Source organism: Harpia harpyja, chromosome 7 (genome assembly GCF_026419915.1).
Source record: "Harpia harpyja isolate bHarHar1 chromosome 7, bHarHar1 primary haplotype, whole genome shotgun sequence".
Taxonomy (NCBI): Eukaryota; Metazoa; Chordata; class Aves; order Accipitriformes; family Accipitridae; genus Harpia; species Harpia harpyja.
The window spans coordinates 27,713,075-27,739,499 of NC_068946.1; the positions used below are offsets into that span (position 1 = coordinate 27,713,075).

At 40.1% G+C, this 26,425-nt stretch overlaps 2 protein-coding genes across 3 annotated transcripts; one reads left to right on the forward strand and one right to left on the reverse strand.

The window, feature by feature from the left end:
• Positions 1–3,401: 3,401 nt before the first annotated feature.
• Positions 3,402–16,266, reverse strand: FASTKD2 (FAST kinase domains 2). The gene is made up of 12 exons (XM_052792507.1): positions 16,197–16,266; positions 14,640–15,417; positions 14,141–14,244; positions 12,540–12,648; positions 10,868–10,991; positions 8,453–8,592; positions 7,975–8,147; positions 7,441–7,604; positions 6,208–6,429; positions 5,197–5,281; positions 3,999–4,113; positions 3,402–3,549 (listed from the first exon to the last, which is right to left on the reverse strand). Exons 2-12 carry the CDS (start codon positions 15,321–15,323, stop codon positions 3,430–3,432), a joined length of 2,040 nt encoding a protein of 679 aa, XP_052648467.1. The 5' UTR covers positions 15,324–15,417; positions 16,197–16,266; the 3' UTR covers positions 3,402–3,429.
• MDH1B (malate dehydrogenase 1B) lies at positions 16,242–25,955 on the forward strand. 2 transcript variants are annotated; one of them, XM_052792508.1, is made up of 10 exons: positions 16,242–16,393; positions 16,810–16,922; positions 17,881–18,015; positions 18,178–18,320; positions 18,997–19,499; positions 20,582–20,723; positions 21,684–21,847; positions 22,992–23,131; positions 23,848–23,932; positions 25,633–25,955. In XM_052792508.1, exons 1-10 carry the CDS (start codon positions 16,372–16,374, stop codon positions 25,662–25,664), a joined length of 1,479 nt encoding a protein of 492 aa, XP_052648468.1. In that variant the 5' UTR covers positions 16,242–16,371; the 3' UTR covers positions 25,665–25,955. The 2 variants fall into 2 exon arrangements, with proteins under 2 accessions (XP_052648468.1, XP_052648469.1); XM_052792509.1 differs by lacking the exon at positions 17,881–18,015.
• The last annotated feature ends 470 nt before the right edge of the window (positions 25,956–26,425 follow it).

The following is a 26,425-nucleotide window of genomic DNA, read 5'->3' on the forward strand; positions in this document are numbered from 1 at the left end:
GAGAAGAATGGTATTCTAAATACAGATTGTAATGCAAAAAACAGGGGATTAGAACTCCCTTACTACATGAATTGGACACCTAAGAAACCTGGGTTTATTTCAGACATTGCAGCAGAGTAGCTTTTTAGTAGATGTAAATATTCAAGAAACCCACAGCTCTGAAGTCTCTCTGGCAGCAGCTACTTACTGCTTGGAACTATGAATCAGTGTAGGTGACATAGTAATGACTTAAATTATTAAGTTAGCATAAAGCAAGATATTTTAATAAGCAAGGTGATCATTATGGCAGACCACTATACTTCCACACTGTTTGTGTAAGTTTCCACCTACTTGTAAGGTGTTTAAAAAAAGAAAGAAAAGATGGTGATCAGCTAATTTAATGTAATGTGCTATGCTATTTTTTGCCCGCTGGTGGCTAATTCTGTCCAGGCTGCTGGCACCCAAGAGGACAGTATACTTCCCTGCCTGTTGTTTTGTCCCTGAAGAGATGGGAGCCACGTACCTGCTACTGACAACCTGACTGAAAAGCTAAAAGCACAAGCAGTTCCCCAGCTGTCACTGCATTAGCTTCATTTGTAGGGCTTCAGCTTTGAACAGCACCAAATGCTTTCTTAAACACAGCTCTGAGCACTACCCAGCTCTCCAGCTGTATTGGCTTTGTGTGGCAAGGTTTTGGTAGCGGGGGGGGTTACAGGGGTGGCTTCTGTAAGAAGCTGCTGGAAGCTTCCCCTGTGTCCGACAGAGCCAATACCAGCCGGCTCTGAGACGGACCCGCTGCTGGCCAAAGCCGAGCGAATCAGCGATAGTGGTAATGCCTCTGTGATAACATTTTTAAGAAGGAAAAAAAAAGTTGGGACAGACAGAAATGGCAGCCAGAGAGAGGAGTGAGAACGTGTAAGAGAAACAACCCTGCAGACACCAAGGTCAATGAAGAAGGAGGGGGAGGAGATGCTCCAGGCGCTGGAGCAGAGATTCCCCTACAGCCCATGGGGAAGACCATGGTGAGGCAGGCTGTCCCCCTGCAGTCCATGGAGGTCCACGGTGGAGCAGATATCCACCTGCAGCCTGTGGAGGACCCCACGCCAGAGCAGGTGGGTTCCCAAAGGAGGCTGTGACCCCATGGGAACCCCGCACTGGAGCAGGCTCCTGGCAGGACCTGCAGATCTGTGGAGAGAGGAGCCCATGGAGCAGGTTTACTGGCAGGACTTGTGACCCCGTGGGGGACCCACGCTGGAGCAGTGTGCTCCTGAAGGACTGCACCCTGTGGAAAGGACCCATGCTGGAGCAGTTTGTGAAGAACTGCAGCCCATGGGAAGGACCCATGTTGGAGAAGTTCATGGAGGACTATCTCCCGTGGGAGGGACCCCACGCTGGAGCAGGGGAAGAGTGTGAGGAGTCCTGCCCCTGAGGAGGATGAAGCGGCAGAAAATAACGTGTGATGAACTGACCGTAAACCCCATCCCCGTCCCCCTGTGCCGCTGGGGGGGGTTGGTAGAGAATCTGGGAGTGAAGTTGTGCCCGGGAAGAAGGGAGGGGTGGAGGGAAGGTGTTCTGAGATTTGGTTTTATTTCTCGTTACCCTACTCTGGTTGATTTGTAATAAATCGAGTTAATTTTCCCCAAGTTGAGTCTGTTTTGCCTGTGATGGTAATTGGTGAGTGATCTCTCCTGTCCTTATCTCAACCCACAAGCTCTTTGTTATATTTTCTCTCCCCTGTCCAGCTGAGGAGGGGGAGTGATAGAACGGCTTTGGTGGGCACCTGGCATCCAGCCAGGGTCAACCCACCACACCAGCACAGAGTATTTCAGACCTTCTCCAGTGCAGGCTGGGACCATGAGTCAGTCAGCCAGCTCAGAACATCAGAATGGCTCTGACCAGTCTGCTTCACAGATGAATTTGTACAGACAATGCTTTCTTAAAGTAGCAGATCCCAAAAGGGAGCACAATAAACTTCTCATCAAGTCAAGCAGATGAACTCTCCTCTGGATGTTAAGTTTTACAATTGCACCTAACCTGTTTTTCTACACGTGCTGCATTTCAGAGACTGAAATGCTGAACAGCTTTCTCTGCTTTTTATGCCAGACAGCTGTGACAATTCTTCTTTGGTTGCACAGTTTCCTTCATAAATGTGCACCATATTCTATCTACATGTTCTGCAAGAAGTTGGGTGGTGAATTTTTTTTAAGCACATTGTTTCTTTTTACCTTATCTCATCACTGTAATACCTTTTTTATCTCATCATTGTAATAGCTTAACCATGTGTCCACGCTACTTCAGAGAGACAAAGAACGTAGTGGTTGTAGCTTATCAAGTGAAGCAAGGGCACCACGGTTAGGTAGCACACAGTCACTGTAGAAAGTATTGCCGTTTCCCTTCATGCTGATTGGGCCATGGCTATGGTATAGCAAAAGTGTGACTGAAGATCTAATTACCCCGCAGAAACAAGCAAGCTGTTGTTGGCAAACGTATTTTGAGCATTTCAGTGCTCTTACTAAGTACTTCAGCAACTCCAGCACAACAAATGGATTTTACCAATAAGTTACCAAGAATGGCAAAGATGTACCAGTTCTCTCTGCTCCTTCAGCTCAGAGGCCCAAAGCTGCTTTGGACTTCTAGAACTCTGGCAACATAATCAATTCCACCACTACATAACAGGCCAGTGGAGATGCATCACAGTTTGTAATGAACAAATCTGAGTATTGCAACACCTCTTTAAATAGTTGTGGAGACACTAATATCAGAAACAGAGAGCAAGAGTCAGTTTAAAAAGGCGTGCCAGACCTGTGTTCTTATAGCGAGAAATCTCAAAATCTATTACAGTAGCAGTGAAACAAAAGGATCAAAAGAAAAAGCATACAGCTAACAGAACCATTATTGGCCAAAACTTCTGAAAACTGAGTGAGATTGATTTCTTCAGAAATTTTTCACTTAACTTTGGATTTTTTAATATACCCCTTAGACTGAGTTATTTACTGCTTTACCATCTGTAGTTCTGCATAAAGAACATGGGAGGATGGGGGTAGGATGGTGGGGGGAATCCTTCTAGTGCATATTTGCAGGCCAGGTTCCAACAGCACTTGAAATGGTCACTTCCTTTCCCTGACCCAGCTCAAGAGAAGAGAGAAATTTGACTTGGGCACAGGGGAGGGGAAGCAAAGTGAAGCTAAAATTAGGAGATTTCAAAGCAATAGATACCAGGATGCTTTTTGGATTAATTAAGTAGTTCCTTCCACTAAAGAAAACCCACTCCCACTTCACAAAATAAACCCCCCACTATCAGCAGACACTGCTCACTTCACAAACTTTTCTCAACCTGTAATACTTTGGAGTAGGCAGTTGTGTATAAAACTGCTTATCTCTTCCATTAAAACCTCACACTAATTACACAGGAAAAAGAGAGATCAGGACACCCAAAATTGTTAGTTTATTTTAATTATTATCCTGCACAGTCATTTCAGAAAAAGAGAAAGCATTTTCTGAATAAATTTTTCCTTTTAAAAACTCAACTGCATCTTCATTTGTCATTTCCTGAAACTTCTTGTTCAGGACCTGGAAGAAAGGAAAAGGTACATTAGTTTGACTGTCTTTAGCAAACTACCCTGTCCTATAAACTGAGTGCTCAGTGATGGGAAGGCCATAGGGAGTCAATGTATTTTGAAAACGAATTGACTTGAATCATTCATTCTATAAAAATCAGGGAAATAAGCCCAAGTCGCATAGGTTTTTAGGTACAAAGCAATTCAGTGGCTTGATTTTTTTTTTTTGCTGAACTATGATTACATTTATTTTGCTGATAATGGTAAGTGGTAGCTTGTCTTTTAGAGTTCCTCTGTCCTTTCTCCCTAGTGACACCACCACCACCTTCTAAGGAGAGATGATATACAATTACCACTCTGGAGAAGGCTCACCACTCCCTACAAGGCCTGTTCTATGAAACAAACATCCTCATCGCTGTGGTGGTAACAGGTCCTAAACAGAGAATAACAGGACTTTCTTACCAGAATCACATGATAGCCCAGTTTATTTAGATGCCGCTTCTTCATTGCCAGCTTCCCTTGGGGGTGCATTGTACCCACACAGAAGGCAGACAGAGGAACAAAGAGAACAGCCAATCTACAACCAAGAAGAGTAGGGAAGACTCCATTGTACAAATACAGAAAAAGCATTTTTAAGACAATAATTCAATTATGTCCTTTAACACTGCAGAATATATAGCTGTCTTTCTGGTAGGCAAAAATATCAGGACTGCACAAATTTCATTATCCTTTTCCTTCTCCAGACTTAAGTAATTTAGACCCTGTCTTCTTCTATGAGCTCCACTCAAGTACCAGCATCTACCCAAATTCGTACAGCAGAATTAAGTCCTTAGATCTCCACTTCTCCCCATTGAGAAGGAAATAGATCATTTAAAATTCTACATTATTTTGACAGCTTCTGCATTTACTTTGATCCTTTGCTAATATTGAGAATTAGTTACTTCCTGCCATAAAAACCTACTTGGAAGGGTGAGGAAAGCTGAATGCCTTGTAAGACTGACAGTGAGTTTCTGTTAAACAATTCATTAGCTCTCCTTTTCCCAAAAAAGCAAACTATTCAAAATACATTGCTGTGCAGTGATCCAGCACACAAATGTTTATTACCCAATTCTACTTAAGCGTTACTTAAATGATATATGTCCCACTTCAGTTACTGAGAGGTCATTCTTCTACACAAGATTAAATTAATCACCTAAAATGTGGATATGATGATCCTTTTTATTCAGATTATATTTCAGCAGCTGAATTAATTGCTATAATGTACCATTGAGGTGCACATTTTAGAGACTTAAGAGAATAACTGAATGTTTAATTGGACACACAAATACGTGGAGTTTTAAAACCATAATGTAGCAATTTTTTGGAAGGGATTTCAGTCGTACTTCAAAACCTGTATCCATTACAAGAGTATCAGATTACTGTGATGTTTCCTGCCTCTTTCTCTGAAATGTTACATTTTAGCCTCTGTTAGAAGAAGGTGGTGAGCTGGATGAGTTGTTGCTCTGAACTGGCATGGCAATTTTTGTACATTTCAGTGAGCACAAGTAACAAGTTAGTTAGCTACTTCACTTCTGCAAATCAGTGAACCAAAGAAGTAACTGGATGGAATACATACAAATAAAACAGCCTGCCAGAAAAAATATGCAGTCAGAAAAGACACCTTTGAACACTTGAGTCAGCATGATCATCTGTTGCAGCTATTGGGAGCACTTTCTTTCTGTCTGAATCCATTCTGATTTCAAAATCTGAAAACAAAACAACAAAATATTTAACACTTGCAAGAGGTTACAATTAATGTTCTCATGTGAACATTAGTTGTTCAAATTGTTTTCAAATGAACAGCTCATCTGAAAAAGTTAACAGACACCGTCACTGCCCTGTTTCTAATTGCTGTTTGCTAATAATTTACATATTACTGATGGCTTTTCCCTCCCTGCAACCAATATAAACAGCTATAGCTTGCCCATCTCCAGAAAAAAGCACATTTGTTTTTGGAAACTCTAGATATAACTTTATGGGAGTGAAATCATAGTTTAAAGAAACCAGTCTTGATTGCAGTCTGTCATACCTACTCAGATTTTCCTATAATCTGATTCCTCATTAGAAATATTTAGGAAGAAAATTATTACAAATACAAAAAAAATGGTAAGCTGGGTGGCTGGCAAAAAACCAAGCAATATCAAAATGTTAAAGCAACCAAATGTTATGAAATGATCGCCTGTCAAAGAAGGTCATATCCCATTTCATAAATGAAAGTAGAACCCAAACCTTAGTCAGAACTTCAGAGAAGAAACAAGTCAGAGAACAAAAGACGGCTGCTGTTTGGCTTTGTTTCTAATGACATGTTAGTACTAAATCACAACTCTCTAAAACAGTTGGCCATATTGGATTTATGTACAAGTAACATCTGCTCGCTGATGCTTAACAAAAAGTCCAAAGCAGTTTTGTAAATAAGAGCAATCATAAAGTCTTAGTAAACTAACTTAAATACTTTAACAGAAGCATCCTAGAAAGTAGATTCACTAGTCAAGGACATATTTGTTAAAAGATTGTGTCTTCAAAGTGTTACACTTTTAATCACTAGCACCCTACACAAATTTATTATCACCTTTTTATTTTGGGAGTTATAAACCTACATTAAAAAGAATGTGTCAGTAATTTGGCTTCATACCAATATGATATTTATATGGCAGCTGAACATTTTGCCGAAACTTGTTCTCATCCCCCAGAAGTTCTATCAGTGCCTCCCGAGCTTTTCTGAGATTAAGAGATATTAATGAGGAGAAATTCTCAGTCAGCACAAATGCAGGCTTCGTGAAGGAAGGGCTATCAAGTTCCATACATGCTTTCACACAGCGAAGCATCATTTCCTTTTGTTCTTTGTAAAGATCATCTGAAAAAGGATACAAAAAAATATTACATCCAATGTCTCATCTCACAGAATTTTTCATTTCATTATCATTTATAGTCTGTTCTGGCAGAGCAAATGAATTTCAATACAGGAATCAAAACCCAAATATTTTCTCAGTGAATATTATTGAGTATCTTCAATACAGTTAAATATACACTGCCAATTCACTAATTATAATATTAAAGTCTATGGCTGGGACCTGCCTATTTATCCAGTTTTTCCCCTCTACTGTACACAGCTCTGTGCATGCTATCAGTTATTACAGGAGACTTAAGGAGAACATGGAATGAGAGAGCATGCATAAAAACCATTTATAAAATCCAGACAACTAGAAGGCTGTTTATAAAACAAGGAAGGGATATCAGACTTGGCTATAATTTTGAAACTGTACTAAGCTGCGCAAACTCTTAAGCAGTTACAGCTTTACAGCTTTCAGGTTCAGACACTGCAGGCTCAATGGCAAGACACAGTGTTTTACTCTACAATGAACTTCTACTCCACTGAACTACTCTACTGGCTGTAGAGAATTGTAACGTGGAAACCAAATTCTACTACAAACCATTCCAAGTTCCTCATTATAACTCAGAGCAGTCAAAAAAACTCTTACTCATGATTCCAGGTACTAAAATTGGTTTACAAAGGTTAAGACTTCCTGTGTTTCTAAAAATGCCTGAGCATCTGTCGAAGATAGAACCTTGGCTCTTACACACTTCTACCATTTCCACAAATCTCATATTCACCTCTCTCCACGTGCACACCTACTATAAAACTGTTGCCACCATGGGGCTCAAGACAATAAGCCTGATGCCCTAGTGCAGAAACAGTTCACTCAGATCATCATCACTACATTAGCTCTGTCTTGAAGGACTTCAAATTTAATATTAATTATGTTTGCATTCTTTAATTTCTAAACTTTTAACACAATTACAACAAATTATGTATGGAGGCAGACTATCCCTTTTAAAACAAGAACATGACAAAGTAAGGCCTGACCTGACAGTAGAAGTTCACCCCTGCTGTTCTTTTGCAGTAGCTCATCAAGTGCACGATGAGGAAGATATCCTAAGACGCAAAGTGAATACACAGCCTTCAGCAGTTCTGTGTTGGAAATCTGAGGGAGGTACTTATTCAAGCAGCTATGAAGAGTCTCAAAAAACCTTTTCAAAAGCAGAAGAAAAGTATCTAAATACACAAATAAGGCTATATAAAATACAGATTTCAAACAAAAATACAAGTTAGAAATCTTTATTATCTTCTATAATCGTATGTTGTGTAATCCAACATTAGCTTCTGATTCTTGAGGATACAGCTACCTATCAACAGATTTAGTAGACCAAGGTCTCCATTTTCAATTACAGAGAAAAATTCCCACGTAGAGCAAATGTGAAAAGACACAGCAAATTTACCTTACAGATTAATAAAACAGGATTATGAACTCTTTCACAACTGAAATCAAATACTAGTTGCTACACATTATTCTATAATGACTACATAATGTATTATCAGGAATTCTAAATGAAAACCTACAGATGCTTTTGACCTCTGGGAACATAGTTGAGTCGTGAATACACTCGGAGAACAATCAAAAGGTTTTTCAAGTTGAGGAATTCAGGATCTTCTGTCACCTTCTCAGCAAAAACACCCATCAGCTCACTAGGCTGAAAGCCAAGTGTCTCGAAGGCAGAAAGAAAAAGGATAATCTAAAAGAAAACATAGTTTTATAAGGTCAAGAAAGCCAGTACAGTGGATCCTACCTGTTGATTTCATAAAAGGCATTTTTAATGAAAGCAAATTTTTCAAACCGTAAAACCCCTTTAATTTCTTATTTCTTTATAGATCAATAAATGGAAGAGTATTTTAAAAATTTAACTATATTATCTTCATCAGACTGGTATTCCTAAAAAATCTGTTCTCCAAAGATCAAACACAAACATGAAGAAAGGTAAGATGGAAAGCACCAGATATTCTACTAGTACCACTATAAATTATTTGGTCTCAAACTCACCTGTCTTTTGTCCCAAAGGCAGGCAGTGGAATTAATATAGTCTGCTAATGCTGAAAACAGTTTTACATTACGGTACTGGAGATTGTAACAAGCTTCCAGAATGAGAATTAACCGCCAAAATGGAGCATCGTGGACATTCTCTGTAACAGAAGAGCAAAAAAGGACAAATGATACAAAGCAATGGAAGCTGTAGGTTGGAGACATTGTGGGAACAGTTTGGCTAAGGGATGGAGGAGGGGCAGAAAAAAAAAATCAGATAAAGAATTGTGGAACAGACTGAGACTAGCTAGGCAAAGTCAACCGAACTAAAACACATGAAGAAACAAGAGAGGTAGAAGAAACCAAACTGAGTCAGGATCAAGCTAGAAGGGATAAATCAGCAAAAGGGGACAAATTAAAAAAAGAAGCAAGAAGATTGTGTTCCCAGAACATCTTCTGTTCCAGCATTCTTGATTTTCAGCACCTCCCCGCACTCAGCATGGAAACTCTCAGGCTAGCCCCTTTAGTACTGATTGAGCCTTTGGGATGTCCATTTCACCATGTCAGCTGAGGGAGGAACAGAGAGGAGGATCTAAAGCTGCTGATTAATCAGATATTAGCACATGATGAAATTTACTTTTTTTTCGCATTTGGTTTTACAAACCAGCAAGAAACTACAAATATGAATCTATGTCTAAAAAGCACTAACAGCTGTCAAGCACTAAAGTGTTAGTGTAAGCCAAACTGGAAAACATGGAACCATAACATCATGTCCCGGCATACGAGCGTGATGACACAGATTGAGTGTCAGATGACAACAGACTGCTGCACAGGACTGCTGCTTCATTTACCACATAAGATGGACCTACTCCTGAGATGAAAAAGATTAAGTACTGAAGAACAATGGTCTCTCTTGAACATCCTGCTTTGTCTGCTGCAATGAGGGGCATACATGTCATAAAAGACAGTGACTGCAAGAGAAAAGAGCATAGTTACAGCAGTAGGATCAGCACCCACCAAAATTAGGCTTTATCTTTTCCTCTGCCAGAGGATGCAAGAGGATAGCAGTAAAATAACTGAATTTAACTACTCTGAGTTGTCCTCAGTGATTTTCCAGGCTCAGCATAAAAACACTGTTACCTCATTTCTTGAAATGCTGAGTGCTGACAACTGCGATTGAAGCCAATGAGAGCTGTGCATCAAATAAAGTGATCTGTAATGCTAGATATTCTTAAAGAAAACAGGCTAACGCAATCTCATATTACTGGACACTTTGACCTTCATCTCTCTCTTCTGCACAGGTATCACCACTGGGTCACTCCCTTGTTGCTGCAAAAATTAACTCAGTAAGTACCTACAAAGTACATAGTTATTACAATTCTGGTCAGGCCACCAGATATGGGAGAGCGCGCTACTTTCTTAAGAGCCCCAGCAAGAGTACAGGACCTATAAAACCTGCTGAAGAATTCCTTTGCCTGTGGGCCCCAAAGCATGCCCCCCCCACTTCCTGTTCTATCTCCAGCCTCTGATAGGGGCCATTTCTGTTCAGAAACTAATCACTCTGTCCCCAGAGCATCATTTGCACAATGTGCAGCATGTAAGTCCTGAGAACATGCACTAAAAAAGTGCATAAAAAAATACTGAGGAGCTGCTCACTCTGTGTATGCCATCTAGCCTGTGCACTGAGTGTGGTGTAAGTCCTGTGGGAGAAGCCAGTATGTGTAATTAAAAACCGTTTCCTAACACATATGAACAACCAGGGCAAATAAAGGCTGTACAAGCAGCCCAAACACTCCTGGTTCATTTATGTTAAGAATGCTATTTTACTATCTTACTGGTTTTTTAGACACAAATTTGTATGTATTTTAAGTGTGAATCAATACATACTGACCACATACATTTAAGAAGTGTATTGTAAAGGTATGGAGAGAGGTGAAAGCATTAGCTTTCATTTAATTTTTTTCTGGGCTGCAGCATGAGGTCAGTTATTAAAAGCAGCATTCAATAATGAAATCAGTTAATCAGGGAAACACTACGTTCCCTTTAGTTTATCAGTTAACCACGCTAAGCCACCAATCCATCCTGTAAGATGTCCAGTTCAAATTCAGATTTGTTTTAAAAGTTTATCTGAAATCTATTTTTAATTGCTAGAATTCAATTATTTTTCCTAAATTCTGCATACAGAAAAATGCAAAGAAAAATATGTAATTCAAGTAAATGTTAAGAAGGGCAGACACAACAAGAGCTATTTGCTTTCATTATCGATCAGTAATTTTCTGTCTTGCTGCTTGTCAAATGGCTCCACATTACTCTAATATCCTGTAAAACAAAGATGTTTCCTGAGTTTTAAAGGAAATCAGAAAAGGGAGATGAGACAATAATTAGGAAGAATTTGGTACAAGGAAGAGAAATTTAATAAACGTATTTTTTTCTTACCCTGGATCTTTTTACTGCAGGCATTCAGGATTGGAATGGAACAATAATTCATTGCAACAAGAGCCGAAAACACACGCAGCGCATTCGGGAAAGTCAGATGGTCTATCTGTTTCAAAACTGCCATCTAAAGTGAATTACAGTTTATTAAATCCTTCATTCTTCAGGTATATTATCACTGCTTTCTGGTGAAGGCATTTTCACCAAAACTTTCCCAAATTCCTTAGCCTGTTCAGACTTACATGAAAGAAAAAGGAGCAACAAACACCAAAAGCATAAAGTAACCACTCTCAATTTCTTAATACACAATTACAGCAGATCAAGTGTTCTAGAGCCATGTCACTATGCAAGCTTCCATCAATTTGCCTTCATATGTTTTTTTTAAAAGAAAGAAGTCTCAGTAAAGCTCATTTTCAATGTGAATAGGTATCTTCTACCAACTCTTAAAAAAGTAGCAGAAACATAATTGGCACAGTTGACATATTTAATAGTACTCCAATTACTGTTTTGGATGCATGTGAAAGCTGTCAGCCTTCAAAGTGATCCAACAGCACACAGAGTGGCGTATCTGTAATACAAACACCCAGCTACAAATGTGGACTGAGCCACAGCAGGTCAGCTTTGGTGCCACAAAAGAGACTTCATTTATCGAAGCAGTAATTAGATTGATATAAATGACAGTAAAAATGAGACTACAAAGTATGTGGGCTATTAAAATACAATATTCTTACTGTATGCATATCAAAGGTTAAATACAAAATGCATCTACAATAGAAATTACACAGTATTAAAAACAGCACCCTGTAGGCTCAGAAAATTAAGAGCTCCCTTCAGTTAACAAGTGAAATGTTACTTTCCTCTCAGTTCCGTATTCCACCACATCTTCAGCCAGTTCCTCACCATCTTGTAAAAAAATGATACCTGGTCCAAAGTTTTACAATTTACTTACATCTAACACATTGCATAAGCCCCCTGCACTGCTCTATTCTTGCTCAGTTTCCCATCAGTGGCATCTTCCCTCACTTCCTCATGAATGCTATTACAAACTCTGACCTCAGAGCCCTTCAGCTATGTGATGAAAACACTAGCAGGCCCTGTTTGAAAGAAGATTTCAAAAAGTGTCTTTAAATCAGGGGATGAAACCCAGTACACCCTGTCATAAAACCTACAGCCTGCTCCCAACCACTGTATTTCCCAGGGGACCTTTAAGATAGAGAGAAAGATAAGGCCATGAGCTAGGTGAGTTCTCCTGGCATCTCACTCCCATCAGTCCTCTAGCTCCATACCATTATTGGACACAGCCCCATCATAGACTAGTTTTCTGTCGTCTTCTCTTCCAGCAACAAGCTGGGCAAGGGAATCAGGGAACAGGCTATAAGTGCTTCTATGAAATACCATGTGGCCAACCCAAACAAGAGGTTAGGGCACTGCTATTTTACTGCCTCAATTCCTTTTGTACCATTGCTTTCTGCCCCCTTTCATGGTGAGATATTTCCAGCCTCCAAATTCAAGTTCTTCCTGCAGATATAGCTGGACTATGATTCATATAGCAAATGCAGTTAACCTTTCTATTTTATTTTCTCTTTGAGTGTCTGGAAAGAACCACACACAATTTATAAACAATGCAAGACCACAGGCTTTGTGGAAGTAAAAATGAGCCTCCAGTTAAATTTACCTCCAATTTCTTTTTCAGAAAGACTGGAACATCTTTTCCCATGCATTTCATCAAGTTTTGCAGTATAAAGATGTCTCTGATACTTGGAATGCGCTGCTCCACTAGTAATCTGATGAAGAAACACACACAAGGCCTTGAGCTAGAAAGAGTAACTGTTTAACAGAGCTTTCCTCATTTCAGCAGAAACAGGTACCCCCATTCTCCCTCACTGATATACACCCAAGTTAAAGCTGTAATTAATTCCCTGCTCCTCTCCCACCTCCTTTTTTGCAAGGCTGGCATAACTCTACATGATGTAGCTGCAGCACAGATATTTTGCACATGGAAATAGTTATATATGCTTTCTTAATGTTACCCTGATATGTGAGTGTTGTTGCTGACACATTAACAGCAGGGGCACCTGACTGCACATGTGACTGTGCAGATGTGAGTGCTGTTAAGCCTCAAAGAATTAACACTCTTTGGCAGAACAAAAAAAATGCATCTACGTGCAGGCAAATTCTGAAACAGCTAGGAAACTTTGGTATGGACACTGATAACAACTTGGTGCAAGTGAGGTAAAAAAATAAACAAGCAGTGCTGGGGGCTGCAGGAACAGAAGGGGATGTCATAACACAGAGGGATCATAAGCACAAGATGACGGAGTTCTGCATCCCCAACACCTTCTTTTCTGGCTCAGAGAGAGGTATTGTAATTGTTACGTCTGAATCACTCTTAAATATATCTGCACAGCTACAAAAACATGAAGTGCCACTTTCTAAGGCAGTGCACTGCTCTGAAATTCATCCCTGCACATGTGGCTTCCTGCAAATGGGTAAGAGCTCCAGACATCAAGACACAGAAAGAGCTGTAGACAGAAGTCCTGCTTTCTACCAACTTAAAAGAACTGTGTACCTGAGCTTCCAGGAGAACCTGTTTATTGCGTATCACCAACACATCCACTTTCTCAAAGCAGGACCTGACACAGGACCAAAAGTACTAATCCATGGCAAGTTTTGTGACAGCCTCAGTAAAAACAATCTCATGGGAGTGAGCAGATTGGTTACCCACATAAATCTCACTGGCCCAGAAAAAAATCACTAGAGCCAAAGAAGTTATTCTGATAAAGCACTACCACAGAAGGCCTTGCTGGATGCACAGATAAAGTCTAAACTTGTCTTCATCTTAATTTTTACTTACTATACTAAAAGAAAATATTCCCTGGCTGTTAAACAGCATTTTTCATCATGACAAATCAAAATACTTCACAAAGTAAGCTAGTCTCATTACCTCCTTTCTACACACAGAAAAAACAGAGGCATAGATATGCGAAGTGACTTGATCAACATCACAAAAAAACCCACAGCGGTGAAGCTGCAGTCAGAATATGAATCCCCTGCAGAGCAGTCTAGCACCCTATGCCATTGGAACCCTTTCTGCTTGAAACTGCAAAGACAATGTCAAAAATCACTGTCTTGTACAGCTGTTATCTTATGTGATATTTAAGTCCTAAAACCATGTTATGTCTTTTATGCACAGACATTCCCTCCAAGATTTCTAAAAGACATATATTCAAACAACATTTAAATACGAAGAATATGTGAAAGATATATTTTTCTCACTGTAATCCAGCTTGAAGAGCGCTCACATTCTTGTCTTTATCCAGCCCTGCTAAAGTAGTTGCCAAAACTGAGATACATCGGTTATCAAGTTGATTGAGCTTCTCCTGTTAAAAGTTTTCACAATGTCAGGTTACTTCAGACCAGTAAAAGTTTCAGAAAAGAAAAACTGACCACTCTTAATCTGTACCTGATGTCTTCTCTTTCCCCCCAGAAGCCAATTCATGAGCTTTAATTCTGCAGTGACCTACAAGGTCTCGCATCAGTCAAATTTGGAGTTTTGAGATTTCTCCTCTCTGTTAAATCTGTCTGAAATCAAGCAGTGGTTTCAAAAATGAAGGAAATTAGAAGTACACACAAACTAACTATGGGACCCCTGTTTCCATGGAACATCAGACTAAACCAGGGACATAAATCAAAGCTGTCTGATGTTGCACAGCCTCCCAGAATTAGCCCTGAGGTTCCAGCCCAAACTTAGGAGAAGAGGGATTTCAATACTTACTTGGCACACTCTCAGCAAAGTCTGGACTAGGAGAGTGTTCTGAGGAACACCTAGGCTCACCACAGCATGCAGACTGAACACCAGGTCACCCCGTGTCATCCTTCTGGAGTCCCGCAGCAGCTGCTGACAAAGCTTGACAAAAGCTGGGTGCTCAAAGATCAGCTGCTTCTCATAACGCTGCTGGTCTTCAGACAGGTTTTTGAAAAGCCTCCACACCGCAGTTAAACAGTTTGTGAAATGCTTAATGGAAACAGCAGACTCTGAAGCCAAGTCCAGTATATCGCAAGGACAGGTACATTTCTGGAGACCATTAAAAAACGGGTCACTATGATCCACTACATGCTTCACTTTGAAGCTCCCAGAATCATCCAACTTTTCAAGTTCCAAAGAGCTCTGGGGAGCCTGCTCACTCACCAAAGCCTCTGTACTCTTCTCTGGTTGTATATTAGCACCTGTGCTAAAAACGCCTGTCTCTTGAGACAGAAATCGAAGAGATGATCCATGCAGAGAAGGAAAAATATTTAAAAATAATTTCCTGAAGTTCACATTTTCCAGGGGATCCCTGTATCTGCCAACCCATAAAATGTGTTTTCTGGCTGTGGCTGAAGATTTGGGAGTGAGCACAGAATTGCACCTATGCATGCATCTAACAGTATTTAGCAAATAACTTATTTTATTATTCATTTTTGCTAATGTTTGAAATGCCAACTCAAAGTAAGGGATCCGATGAAATTCTACCGTGCAAACAGTCCTGGAGAAACTGCATAAGATCACTTATCTGTAAGAACAATTAAAAATTACGGATTAGTTACCAGACTTTCAATTCCTGAAGTTTCAATTGCCATATCTATGCACATCTCCTACAGGAGACCAAAAAACCCCCCAAAAAAGTATTTGGAAAAAGACCCCTGGAAAACGATTTGCAGAGGGACTTCCATTGGGTCTCCTACGTTCTAAACGATTTGCAGAGGGACTTCTATTGGGTCTCCTACGTTTTAGTCAAACATCTCAACACATCCGGGCTGTCAAGCCTTTTTCCTCTTTGCTGTTTTGACCAAAAACCATGGCGGGGGGCAGAGCCTTTTCCTAACTGACGTTTCTCCAAGCAGGCGCGTCTCCTGACAGGGCTCTGGTGGGTCACTGCCAGCGTTCAGCTCCGGTTAACAGAATCCTGCCCGGCCGCGGCCACAAACAGCCTGTCCCAGCCTCCCTGCCACCATCCCACGGGCGAGCCGCCTGCCCGGCGGCCGCGGCACACCCGCGGGCACACTCCCGGGGCCGGGGGCACCAAGCGGGGCAAAGCCTCTCGGCTTCAGGCTCGCCTTCTGCAGGCGCTGGGAACTCTGCCCAGGGGCGTGCGGTTCCCGTGGCGTAGGCCCGCGGCCCGGCGCCAAGGGGACAGAGGCCTTTCGGTGGCTCCGCACCGGCTGGCAACACCCGGGCGCAACGGCGGGGGATCCCGGCGGGCCGGGCCGGGCTGCCCGCTGCCCGCCTCAGCCGCGGCGGGAAGGGACGGGCGGGTAGGGCACCAGACCTCCGCCGCCCGGTAGCTGTTACCTCCCACGCGGCGGCGCCATGACAGCCGGGCCCTCCTCTCCGCCAGCTCTCGGCGGGCCTCGCGAGAGGGACGGCGCGGGCCGAGGGACAAACGGCCGTGGCGCGTGGCGCGTTGCTGGGCAACGCCACGCCACACCACGCCACGCCGAGGCGACCGTTGGAGGGTGCCGCGCGCATGGCCAAGCTGGTGCTGGCAGGTGAGGCGCCGCCGCCGCTCGTCTCTGCAGGCTTCGTAACTGTGCGTTCTTCTAGTCTCTCTTGCGAGCGGTGTCTGCACGGCACGCTGCCCCAGCCGTTCCCGAGTCAGCCTTCTCCCCTTACCCCGTCGGTGAGGCTTCTGCCTCTCACTGCTGCTGTCCACCCCGGGGTGGCCTCCTCAGCCCCCTAAACGCTGGCTGAAGAGGCTGTTTCACCTCCGAAATCACCCTTTCTTTGCTGGCTCATATGCTGGTCCTGTTATTTCCTGGGAACTCACAGGATGCTGGCTACATAAGACTCTTTTTTAATTGGAACAATTTTTAACTGGAACAATTAAAAAATGTTTGGCTCGTTAAGCCCTTATCAGTCAATGTCACAAAATCTTCCACTTGTTGTGGTGTCACTGTGTTCACAGGTAAGGCAAACTGCCCTTACTATGCCAAAGCTGAACTCCTGGCTGACTATCTCCAGGCTAACTTGCTGGACTTCAAGGTTCACAAGATCACTCAGCACCCTGACAAATGGGAGGTAAGGGATTGTAAGTCAAGTCGTTGGTAGATGCCCCAGTGTTCTACAAAGCAACAAATGTGCTTACCTGTAGTATGTCTCTTCTTCTCCAGTATTACTGTTTTAATATGTGGGTAGCGGTACTGCAGAAACAGCTTTGGCAACAAAAGCCAGCCAGAAGAAAGATTTGAACGTTGTGAGAGACTGGCATTCTTGCGAGTCTTCCCACAGAAGATGGGCACAAAATGTGGGCCAGCCTAAAGCTGTATTTCGTCAGTAAGAAGTTCATTATTTTTTTCTTATGTGTAAATGGGTACTCAGCCTGTAAATCTTTTGCACACTGTGATTGCATATGCATTCAGAGTTGTTACTTGTCACGAGCATTTCTGGCGTTCAAGGGCTTTGAATTACAATAGAAGTACGAAATTAAATCTCACATATTTGTTTACAATGTGGGTGGGCCTTTCTGAGTACTTTTGCTGCAGACATGTTGCCATGTCTACACTGTAGCCCCTATAAGGAACTCAGAAAACTGCAGTATTACTTCATGAGATAGACAGTACTATGATGTTTATTACCTCTTATATTTTGCTTGACACCTCAGCCAAGTAACTCAAACAGTTAAGTGAATAGCTATTAACCTCTGCAGCTTGCTTACCTTCTGCGGCTAAATAGGAATCCTCAGGTTACTCGCTGCTTCACAACATTGCTATCTTCACTACCGCTAAGACAACTGAGCAAAATTATAGCAGTAAAATCAAGCAGAAGTAAGACCTTTTGCTGAGGTATCACAGTGTATCACCATGCCTTGCTTTGTGTTATTCCCCCATTTTGCGCACACTTTTTGCTTACGTAAGTTGTGAAGCACCTTGTAATTATGTAATGAGAGGAAATAATAAAAATGTTTATATCTGTAACATTTAAGTGTTATCAAATGTGAAAAAGTATTAAAACCTTTTGGTGGGGATGTTTACATTAGCAGTGGCTTCATGACATTTGTGAAATGAATGGATGGGAACACAGACAGTCTCCCATCATTTGGAGAGAACTGTTGGACCGTGGAGGGAAGGGTCTGCTTCTGGGAGGAGTTAATGATTTTCTGGAATATGCTCAGGTAATGAACTGCCCTTAAAACTATAAACCCATATTTTACATTTTCTTATAACACTGTTGTTCTTCATTCCTCCTTCAACTGTAAAATAAAGCTATCCTTTCTAATGTTACCTTGCCGTGTTTGGGTTGTCATTTAATTAGAGATCATCCTTTTTGTTCTTAGCACCATTACGGCATCACCTCAATGATGTTGAGTGAGGAAATGTTAGACATTGCTGAGGAGAACCTGCAGGCGCATATTGAAATTGAAAAAGAGGAGGAAGAGATTAAAAGTCTTATCAAGCCTTTGCAGATCTGGATCACCAGGTGAGAGTAAAAAGGATATCGATGAAGTTTCACTCAGCTTCAGAAGAACGCACTTTTTCCTATCACGTATAACAGGTGTAACCTCTGAAGTTATACACAAATCCCTGTAATTTGCTGATTTGAATTAGGTTGTGTGCCCCTCAGTATGAGCATTCAGTGTATAATTTAGAAATTATTTCTACTTATGTTACATTTTGCACCAATTTAAGTAAGACATGTGAACAGGCAACATTTAGACCCCAGATCACCTTAGAGAAAAGCAAGTATTTACAAAATAGGCTAGGAATTTTGTAGTGCAACTATCTTGCATTAAATGCTTTTGGAAATATTTAAATAAGTAAAGAGTCTCTTGCATTTCTAGCTTTAGAAATGTCTGTATTTCTGATAGTCCTAACAGAGCACCTTAAAAAAAATTGTGGTTCTTTAAAGACACTAATTTTTAAGGGCCAGTATCAACTGAAATGTATAGGGTGGAAAAACCTCCAAACGAAAGGAGGATCCAACTGTTTTAATTTTTAACCTGTTAAAATGACAGAGCAATAAAAGATTCAGGCTAATGGTCTACTTAAACATTATCAAACACAAAAGAAAGATCTTTGTGTTTATTTATGTAATACTTCCAAACAAGCAGTGGGTAGTCATCAACTATAATTTTTCTATATTCTTCTCTTACCAGTGCATCAGGACCAATCTGTTATCAGCTGATCCCTCTGTTGGCAAATGGAGAAGTGTTTGGGATGACCACAGAAATCAGTATCCATTTGCTTGACACTAGCCAGTTTAAGGAAGTTCTTTGCGGTATTGTAATGGAAGCTGAAGACATGGCATTCCCACTTCTCCGCAGTATTTCAGAGCATACTGAAATAGATGAGGCCTTTGTTCAAGCCGATATTATCATTGTTCTTGATGATGTCCTCTTAAACTGTGAAGCCCAATCCCTTGAGAACTACATCAGAGAAGTGAGTGAGATCTGTCAAGTCTATGCTCCCCTAATTGAGAAGAATGCCAAGAGTGAGGTCAGAGTAATTTCATCAGGAAAAACCTTTGTAAACCTTAAGGCGATGATGATTATGACATACGGCCCATCCATTAAGCCTGAAAATGTCATTGCCATTGCGACATCCTGGGAAAGTGCGGCTAAAGCCATGCTGGCCAGGAAGTTGAATATGAACGCAGCAGGTGAATATTTATGTGTTCTGGTAGCATTTGGGGAATTCAGTGGATGGACACCTTTGAGAGTACATATTTCATTGCAGAACACAGTTGATGTGCGTGCCGAAATGCAAGCACAGCAGTGCACCCACTGAATTGCGTGGCTGTACAGAATGCCAGGGTGTGACGAGCAGGTGCTACCGTTCTCTCCACTTACTGCTATCTGGATCTGTGCCTGATCCCATGAATGTAGATTCTTTTGCTAACTCTTGGATGCAGCCCTGCCATTCTGGAGTGTATTTCTTGCAGGAAATATACTAAGAAGGACTGAGCTGTGTTGCGGATCAGGAACTAGGACTGCAAGATTGTATTTGAACTCTCCAGTGCGTTGTTATTTTGGAGACACACAAGCCAGCTGTGAATAAACATGACAACATACTGCTGTGCAGATAATGAGAGTATAGTAGAGGGTTAATTAGCTTGCTTTCTGAGGTCAATTGTTATAGCTTGGTTATATTTGCATGGTTCTGCACTGCATAGCAAAGGTGTGCTCCAACAGCCTGCTCAGCATCAGGATTCTTTCAGTGTTGCAGGGGTAGGAGCTGGTCATCAATGTAGGAGCTGGTCATCAATGACAAGTCTAGATATTTTGAAGCCTAATAAAACAAAAAAGTATGTTAAGGGGCTGAATAGCCTACCAGCAGTTTATTTGAGAAATTCCTTTTGCACCAAAGCAGGTAGATTTTTTTTTTTATTTTTTTACTGTTAGGCATTCTATATTTATGTGTACAAGATTTTAAAAGGAACATTGCTGTATGTTTGCAATATGACTTGTTTTGTTTTTTAACAGCTAACTATTTACTAGGTTTTGTCTATTATGTAAAGTAACAGGATATAAATTAAAGTTCCTTTTTCAGCTTGTGATGAGGTTTCATATGTTATGGAGAACCTCGTTGCATTTTTCAGATCAAATCTTTTCTGCTATCAAGGCAGGACGCTGTATTAAAGAATAATTCATCTTGAAAGGGCCTTCTGAAGATCATCTAGTCCAGCTTACATTGTGAAAGTATTTGTCTCTTCATTAATCTATGTATTTTCCTCTGTTACAGGAGTTAAAGACGTGATTGTTTGGGGCAATATTACTGGCTGTAACTACATTGATTTGTCACATGCAAAACTTTATGGATATGACTGTGCTGTTTGGGGGCCAGCTAATTTTCCACATCCTTTGTTGAATATGATTTATGATAGGTACAGTATAGGTTTATTTTTTTAAAGTAAAACTAAATAACTGCTTTTAATCCATGTTTATCTGAACGGTGTAATTAGCATTAAGAAGGGTTTTTGTTTTCAAGATTTGTCTTTACTGACTAGCGCTGTACATAAAGGAAAACTCAAGTTGAAGTACTCAGTCTGCAAAAAAAGTTGAGTAGTTCCTGGTGCTACACATAGTTCTGACTCTTCTGCAAACTTTGTTTATAGCTATATTTTCCTACATATTATGTTTCTCTTATATCAGGAGCAGACTATAAGAAGTAATGAAAGACCAGATAGTGACTTAGTTGTCTAGTATGCATGAAGAAACTTTGAAATAATACGAAACATTTATCTGCATCTTGAAGTACCTGACTTCCACTGAACATATGGCCTGAGCACATTAATATTGGCAATTTCCCAAAATAGACAATTTGTTAACATATGTAAAAAGTATACTTGGCAGCTAGACAGCTTCTTGTGGAAAGAAAAGTAGCAGAGAAAGGATGGGTGCAGTGAGAGGGCAGCAGATGTGACATACACTCAGGCCTGGCTATATGGAGCTCCCACTCTGGTCTAAACCTAGCATTTATTGGACAGCTATTCTTTTGTTCTATACTTGTACTGTGCCTAGCACAGGGGGATTATGGTTCGTGGCTGGGTTCTTATGCAAGACAGTAATACATATAAATAATAATAATAATAGAGGTTATGACTTCAGTACATGACCTAACTTTCATTAAGTAGTGCTTGTTGTTACCCTTTGAGCCACTTTTTGTTAGACCCTATTTTTTCTGTCTTTAAGTGCCTTGTCTTCAGCAGTGAAGTTTGAATAAGTTTCGACTGTTCCCTCAGATTTAGTTCTTTTTCCTCTAGAAAAATACTCTTCCTGCAGTTGTCTTAGTTTTTTCTTCTTTTTTTTCCTTTTTATTTTTTTCCCCCTTTTTTTGTCAGTAGCAAATGGATCCATTCAGAATTTCAATCTGCACAGAGTTCACTGAGCTCCCAGGTCTGTCATTGTGTTGGAATGTTACCTGCTCACGCAGTAGCCACTGTACTGAGATACTGGTATCATGGCTCTCCTCCTGGAGACATCGTTTCTGTGGGAATACTTACTAAAGGTAAATCTACTTTTGCTTCACATATTCTCTTGTAGCTTTCCCCAGTATGTATAATGTTATTTTTTAATCAAGATTTTTAATCAAATAAAAACTTGTAAAACAAATCATGATATAATGGGAGGCTGAGAGTTTGTTTCAGCATAAGAACCTCCAAATCTAAGCAATTTTGCTCTCCAGAGCTTGTGATTTGATACTCACTTCTTATAAGCATCTCTTAGGTTAATATCGTCTTGTCGCAGATTGTCTCTTAGTCTTTTAATTTAAATGCTTTTCTGGTGTATGTGTTTTGCACAAGGACTCTATAGTTCTCAGAGCCTAAGCTATAAAACCATGTTCTTCTTTTATAGTTATGTGGACCAATAAATGGAATGTTTCACCACAGCCATTTAACCCTTGTATGAAATTAAAAATTTAATTTTTTCCCCTTTTTAAGATGTAAAATTGTTACAGCAATTGTGTTACAGCACAGGAAAGACATGGACCTGTTGGAGTGGGTCTGGAGGAGGGCCACAAAAATGATCAGAGGGATGAACACCTCTCCTATGAGGAAAGGCTGAGAGAGTTGGTGTTCAGCCTGGAGAGGAGAAGGCTCTGGGGAGACCTTGTTGTGGCCTTTCAACATTTAAAGGGGGCTTATAAGAAAGATGGGGACAGACTTTTTAGCAGGGCCTGTTGCGATAGGACAAGGCGTAATGGTTTTCAACTAAGAGGGTAGATTCGGACTAGATATAAGCAAGAAATGTTACAATGAGCATGGTGAGATACTGGAACAGGTTGCCCAGAGAGGCTGTATATGCCCCATCCCTGGAAACATCCAAGGTTAGGCTGGACGAGGCTCTGAGCAACCTGATCTAGCTGAAGATGTCCCTGCTCACTGCAGGGGGGTTGGACTAGATGACCTTTAAAGGTCTCTTCCAACCCAAACTATTCTATGATTCATGTACGTCTAACTAAAATACAAAGTTACAGTAAAAGGGGAGCTCTTCGGTCTTTGAACTGTACACTGAAAAAGCCAATCTCTGTTTATAGTAAGATCTTACAGTTTCAGCCTTTTCAAGTCTGTAAGACTTAATCTTGACACTGGTGAGGATGTGGTTTTAATCAGAAATAATATGTTTGAGTCATTTTTTTCCTTCTTCTTCAGGTCAATTTTGCATTCCTGAAGGAATTGTCTTCTCTATGCCAGTGAGGTTCCAGAATGGTAACTGGGAAGTCATGACAGAATTAGAAATTAATGAAACGACCCAAGAAGTTCTGGGACGCTTAGCCCATGAGCTGATTCAGGTGATTTCTTGTATTTAGTAGTATGCACATTCTGCCACCTAGGGGTATGTTGCAATATAACTTTGAATACCGAGACCTTTAGTCCAAATGTTAGACCTACGAACTGCACGCATGCACTTATGCATGATAAATACCAGGTATTTATAAGTGTTAGTTAGTATTTTTATATTGGAATGAACAAACGACTGTTCTGTTGCCCAAAAATGAGATGCTAAAGTAAGTTTACCTATGTAAGTGTAGATTTTGCACCCCCAAGTTCTGCAGGCTTTGTGCAAAAAAAAAATATTAGCTTTAATTTAATGTTTCAACGTTCTAATGCTGCTGCTGTTGATTTTGTTTGTGTGGTATTCAGAGTAGTTCTATGCCAGGAGACATATCTTTTGGGATCCTTATGGCTGTGACTCTGCATGAATGAAGGCCAGATTTTACTAGAATTAGGGATTTTTCAGAAAATGCAAAATCAGTGAGCAGTAATTTCATCATTAACCTCTTGTCACTTAGTAAGACAAAAAGAATTTAATTTGACTAAATATTAAATACTAAAAAGACTGGTTGAAATTCTACGTTCTAGCTTCAGTCAGATTTTGTGATCTTCAGTCATATTAGTAACATGTAAGGATTATTTTATTGTAACATATTTTAAGTTTGTGCTAGAAATTACAGTGGATGACAAGAATGGGTGATATTAAAACTGCTTTTTTTTTTCCCCCACTCAGGAAAAGCTCATTGCCCTAAAGGAAATAAAAGAAATGCATCCGTATAGAGCTGATAAAATCACTAGTAAAAAATATTTGCATCAAGGTGGGTTTTTCTCCCCATAAAAGATGAGATCAAGTTTTAAGGGAGAATTTAAGTAATGGATACTTATTTTATGTCCCTTTCATTTCAAGCAGATATAAAATCCTTCAGGAAGGAATATAAATAACAACTGCTTGTCCAATGTATCCTGACCATGTCTGGGGCATGGTGATAGGAAGGGCAAGCCTGCATGGTAGCAACCTTGGTTTTATCTGATAAGTTTCTATTGTGTCATTCATAGATCATGAATATAAAAGCTGAGCGTAAATAATACATTTAGCATGACACATTTTATCTTAGGTTATTAGTAAATATAAAATCTTTTTAACCCAAGTAACTATTATTAGAAAAGCACTTTCACCATATGTCCTACTATGTTTTTGAACTCTTTACTATACTATTCTTTACTGTCTAGAAATAATGAGTTGAATTTCTAACAGAGAAAAATATACTGTAAATTGGAACTCAAACTTCTCATTTTTCTGTTTGTTACAGTACCAAACAGTTCATTCAGTAGCTTTAGTCTATAAGCCAGTCAGAAGAAGAAAAGGTTGAGACACCCAAAGACAGTAGGCTAAAAAGAGATATTCCTACTTTCTATAGAGAAGGCAATCTTGGTAAGTGGCAGCCACATCTGCCACTTCTTCCAATTACAATAGATGAAAGATCTCTTAGAGATCCCTACATTATAAATTATTAAGCAATTTCACTTTGTTTGTTAATGACACACCAAGTTTATCGTGACTTAATTTTTTTAAATGCACAATGGTATGAGAAATTTCGACTAAAAATCTATAGAACAACTCTAATATTCCTTCCTAATATTTAGGAACTTGTGCGAAGGCTATAGCCTACGTGATACTGCCATGGCAAAACTGCCCTGAATCCACAATCTCCTTTTCCTGTGCAGAATAAAAAACCCACATCTTCTCCCAAGTCTGACTGTGCTGCTTTTCCTACCTATTTTGCTTTTCAACTTCTCTGTCCTCTTAAGATTATATAAAGGAAAAAAGAATCATCAAAATAAGAACTGATAAACTTTAAAGTGTGTCTTATTTTCTCATTTTTCCCTATTCTCAGGTTCTGAAATCCCTGCACTTTCCCAGTGTTCTAGCCATTTCTTTCTACTTTTAGGTCCCACAGGCCTTTTTCCCTAGTTAGTTTTCTTTCTCCCTTCCTTCAAATTCTTTCCAGTACATTTATATCGGCACTTACCATACTATGAGCTGTTCTTCTGCATTAAGGGCAGGCTGAAGAATGGGGAAACTATTTGGAGCTTGATGCCCGGGGCCTTTACTGAGCACATAAGCCTTTTGGTTACCCATGCTTGTTTCTCAGGAAAGGACTACAGACACAATTAGGTTTTCTTGATAAATGCAGAGTTTAATTATTCCACTAATCATGACTTTGATTAACCCAGACAGGAGATTCCCAGTTAGGTAGGCATGTCCTTCCCTGTCTGCTCTCTACTTGTATGGCACTGCTTTTCTGTAGAGCTGTTCTGTTCCTCTTGTGGCTGCTTTAAACACTAAGCAGAGGGCCTTTGCACTGCTAGCAGCTAACTGCTTAGTTGTGGCCTACTCTTGTGACATTAATATCAGGTGTTGTACTATTCAAGTTACACCAAAGTGCTCTGCTTATCTTCTGTGTAAGTAGTGTAGGAGCTTGGCAAAAATATGTACTGTTTTTGCTTTTTTTTACAGAGATGGAAACCTTGCCTACTGGCTCACTTTAGCCACAGTTGTCTGGAGGAGAAAATGCTGGAAATTCCCATGCTAAAACAGTGTTTCCATTGATCAAAAGAGCAAATTACAAAGAAAGGCTAAACATTGTCATAGCTTTTACAGTATCTTCCTCATCAAAAACCTGGAAATCTGTAGGCAGAAAAATATTTCAAAAATAGTGTGAACATAACGTTTTTAATCCGGAGACCAAAGTAAAATTCCTACTGACTTTAATGAGTCTAGGATTTCATTTACATCCAACAACTTATTTCTTCAGACCAATAAACTGTTTCAAAAACATTGTTTAATGTCTAAAGCATTCATATTATGACAATTTTGAGCAAGATTGTCACACATAGAATAGCAGTTTTATAACTCTAAATTCTTGTTTCAAATGTAGTGGAACACAGTACTTGCATAAGAATATATATTCTCGGGCAAAACTGATTTTTAACACTAAAATTTAAATGCATACATCTCCTTGGTGACAAGATCATTTTTGTCTCCATGTTTTTTATTTATTTCATGAGTTTCCTATGGATTACTCATATGTTTTAAGTCAAACATGCAATTAAGTCCTTGTCTAAACAGAATTGTTGAGGAACCACTTTCACTTGCATGTCTTTGGTGTCTTAAAAGATGGAGACTGTGTTAAATGAAATATTGTACTTGCTGATTTTTTATCAAATGTGAGTCTTTAAAGCAAAATTAAAAGTTTCCTGTTCTTTGAATCAGATAGACATAGTTAGAATAAATTCATTATTTCTGTTCA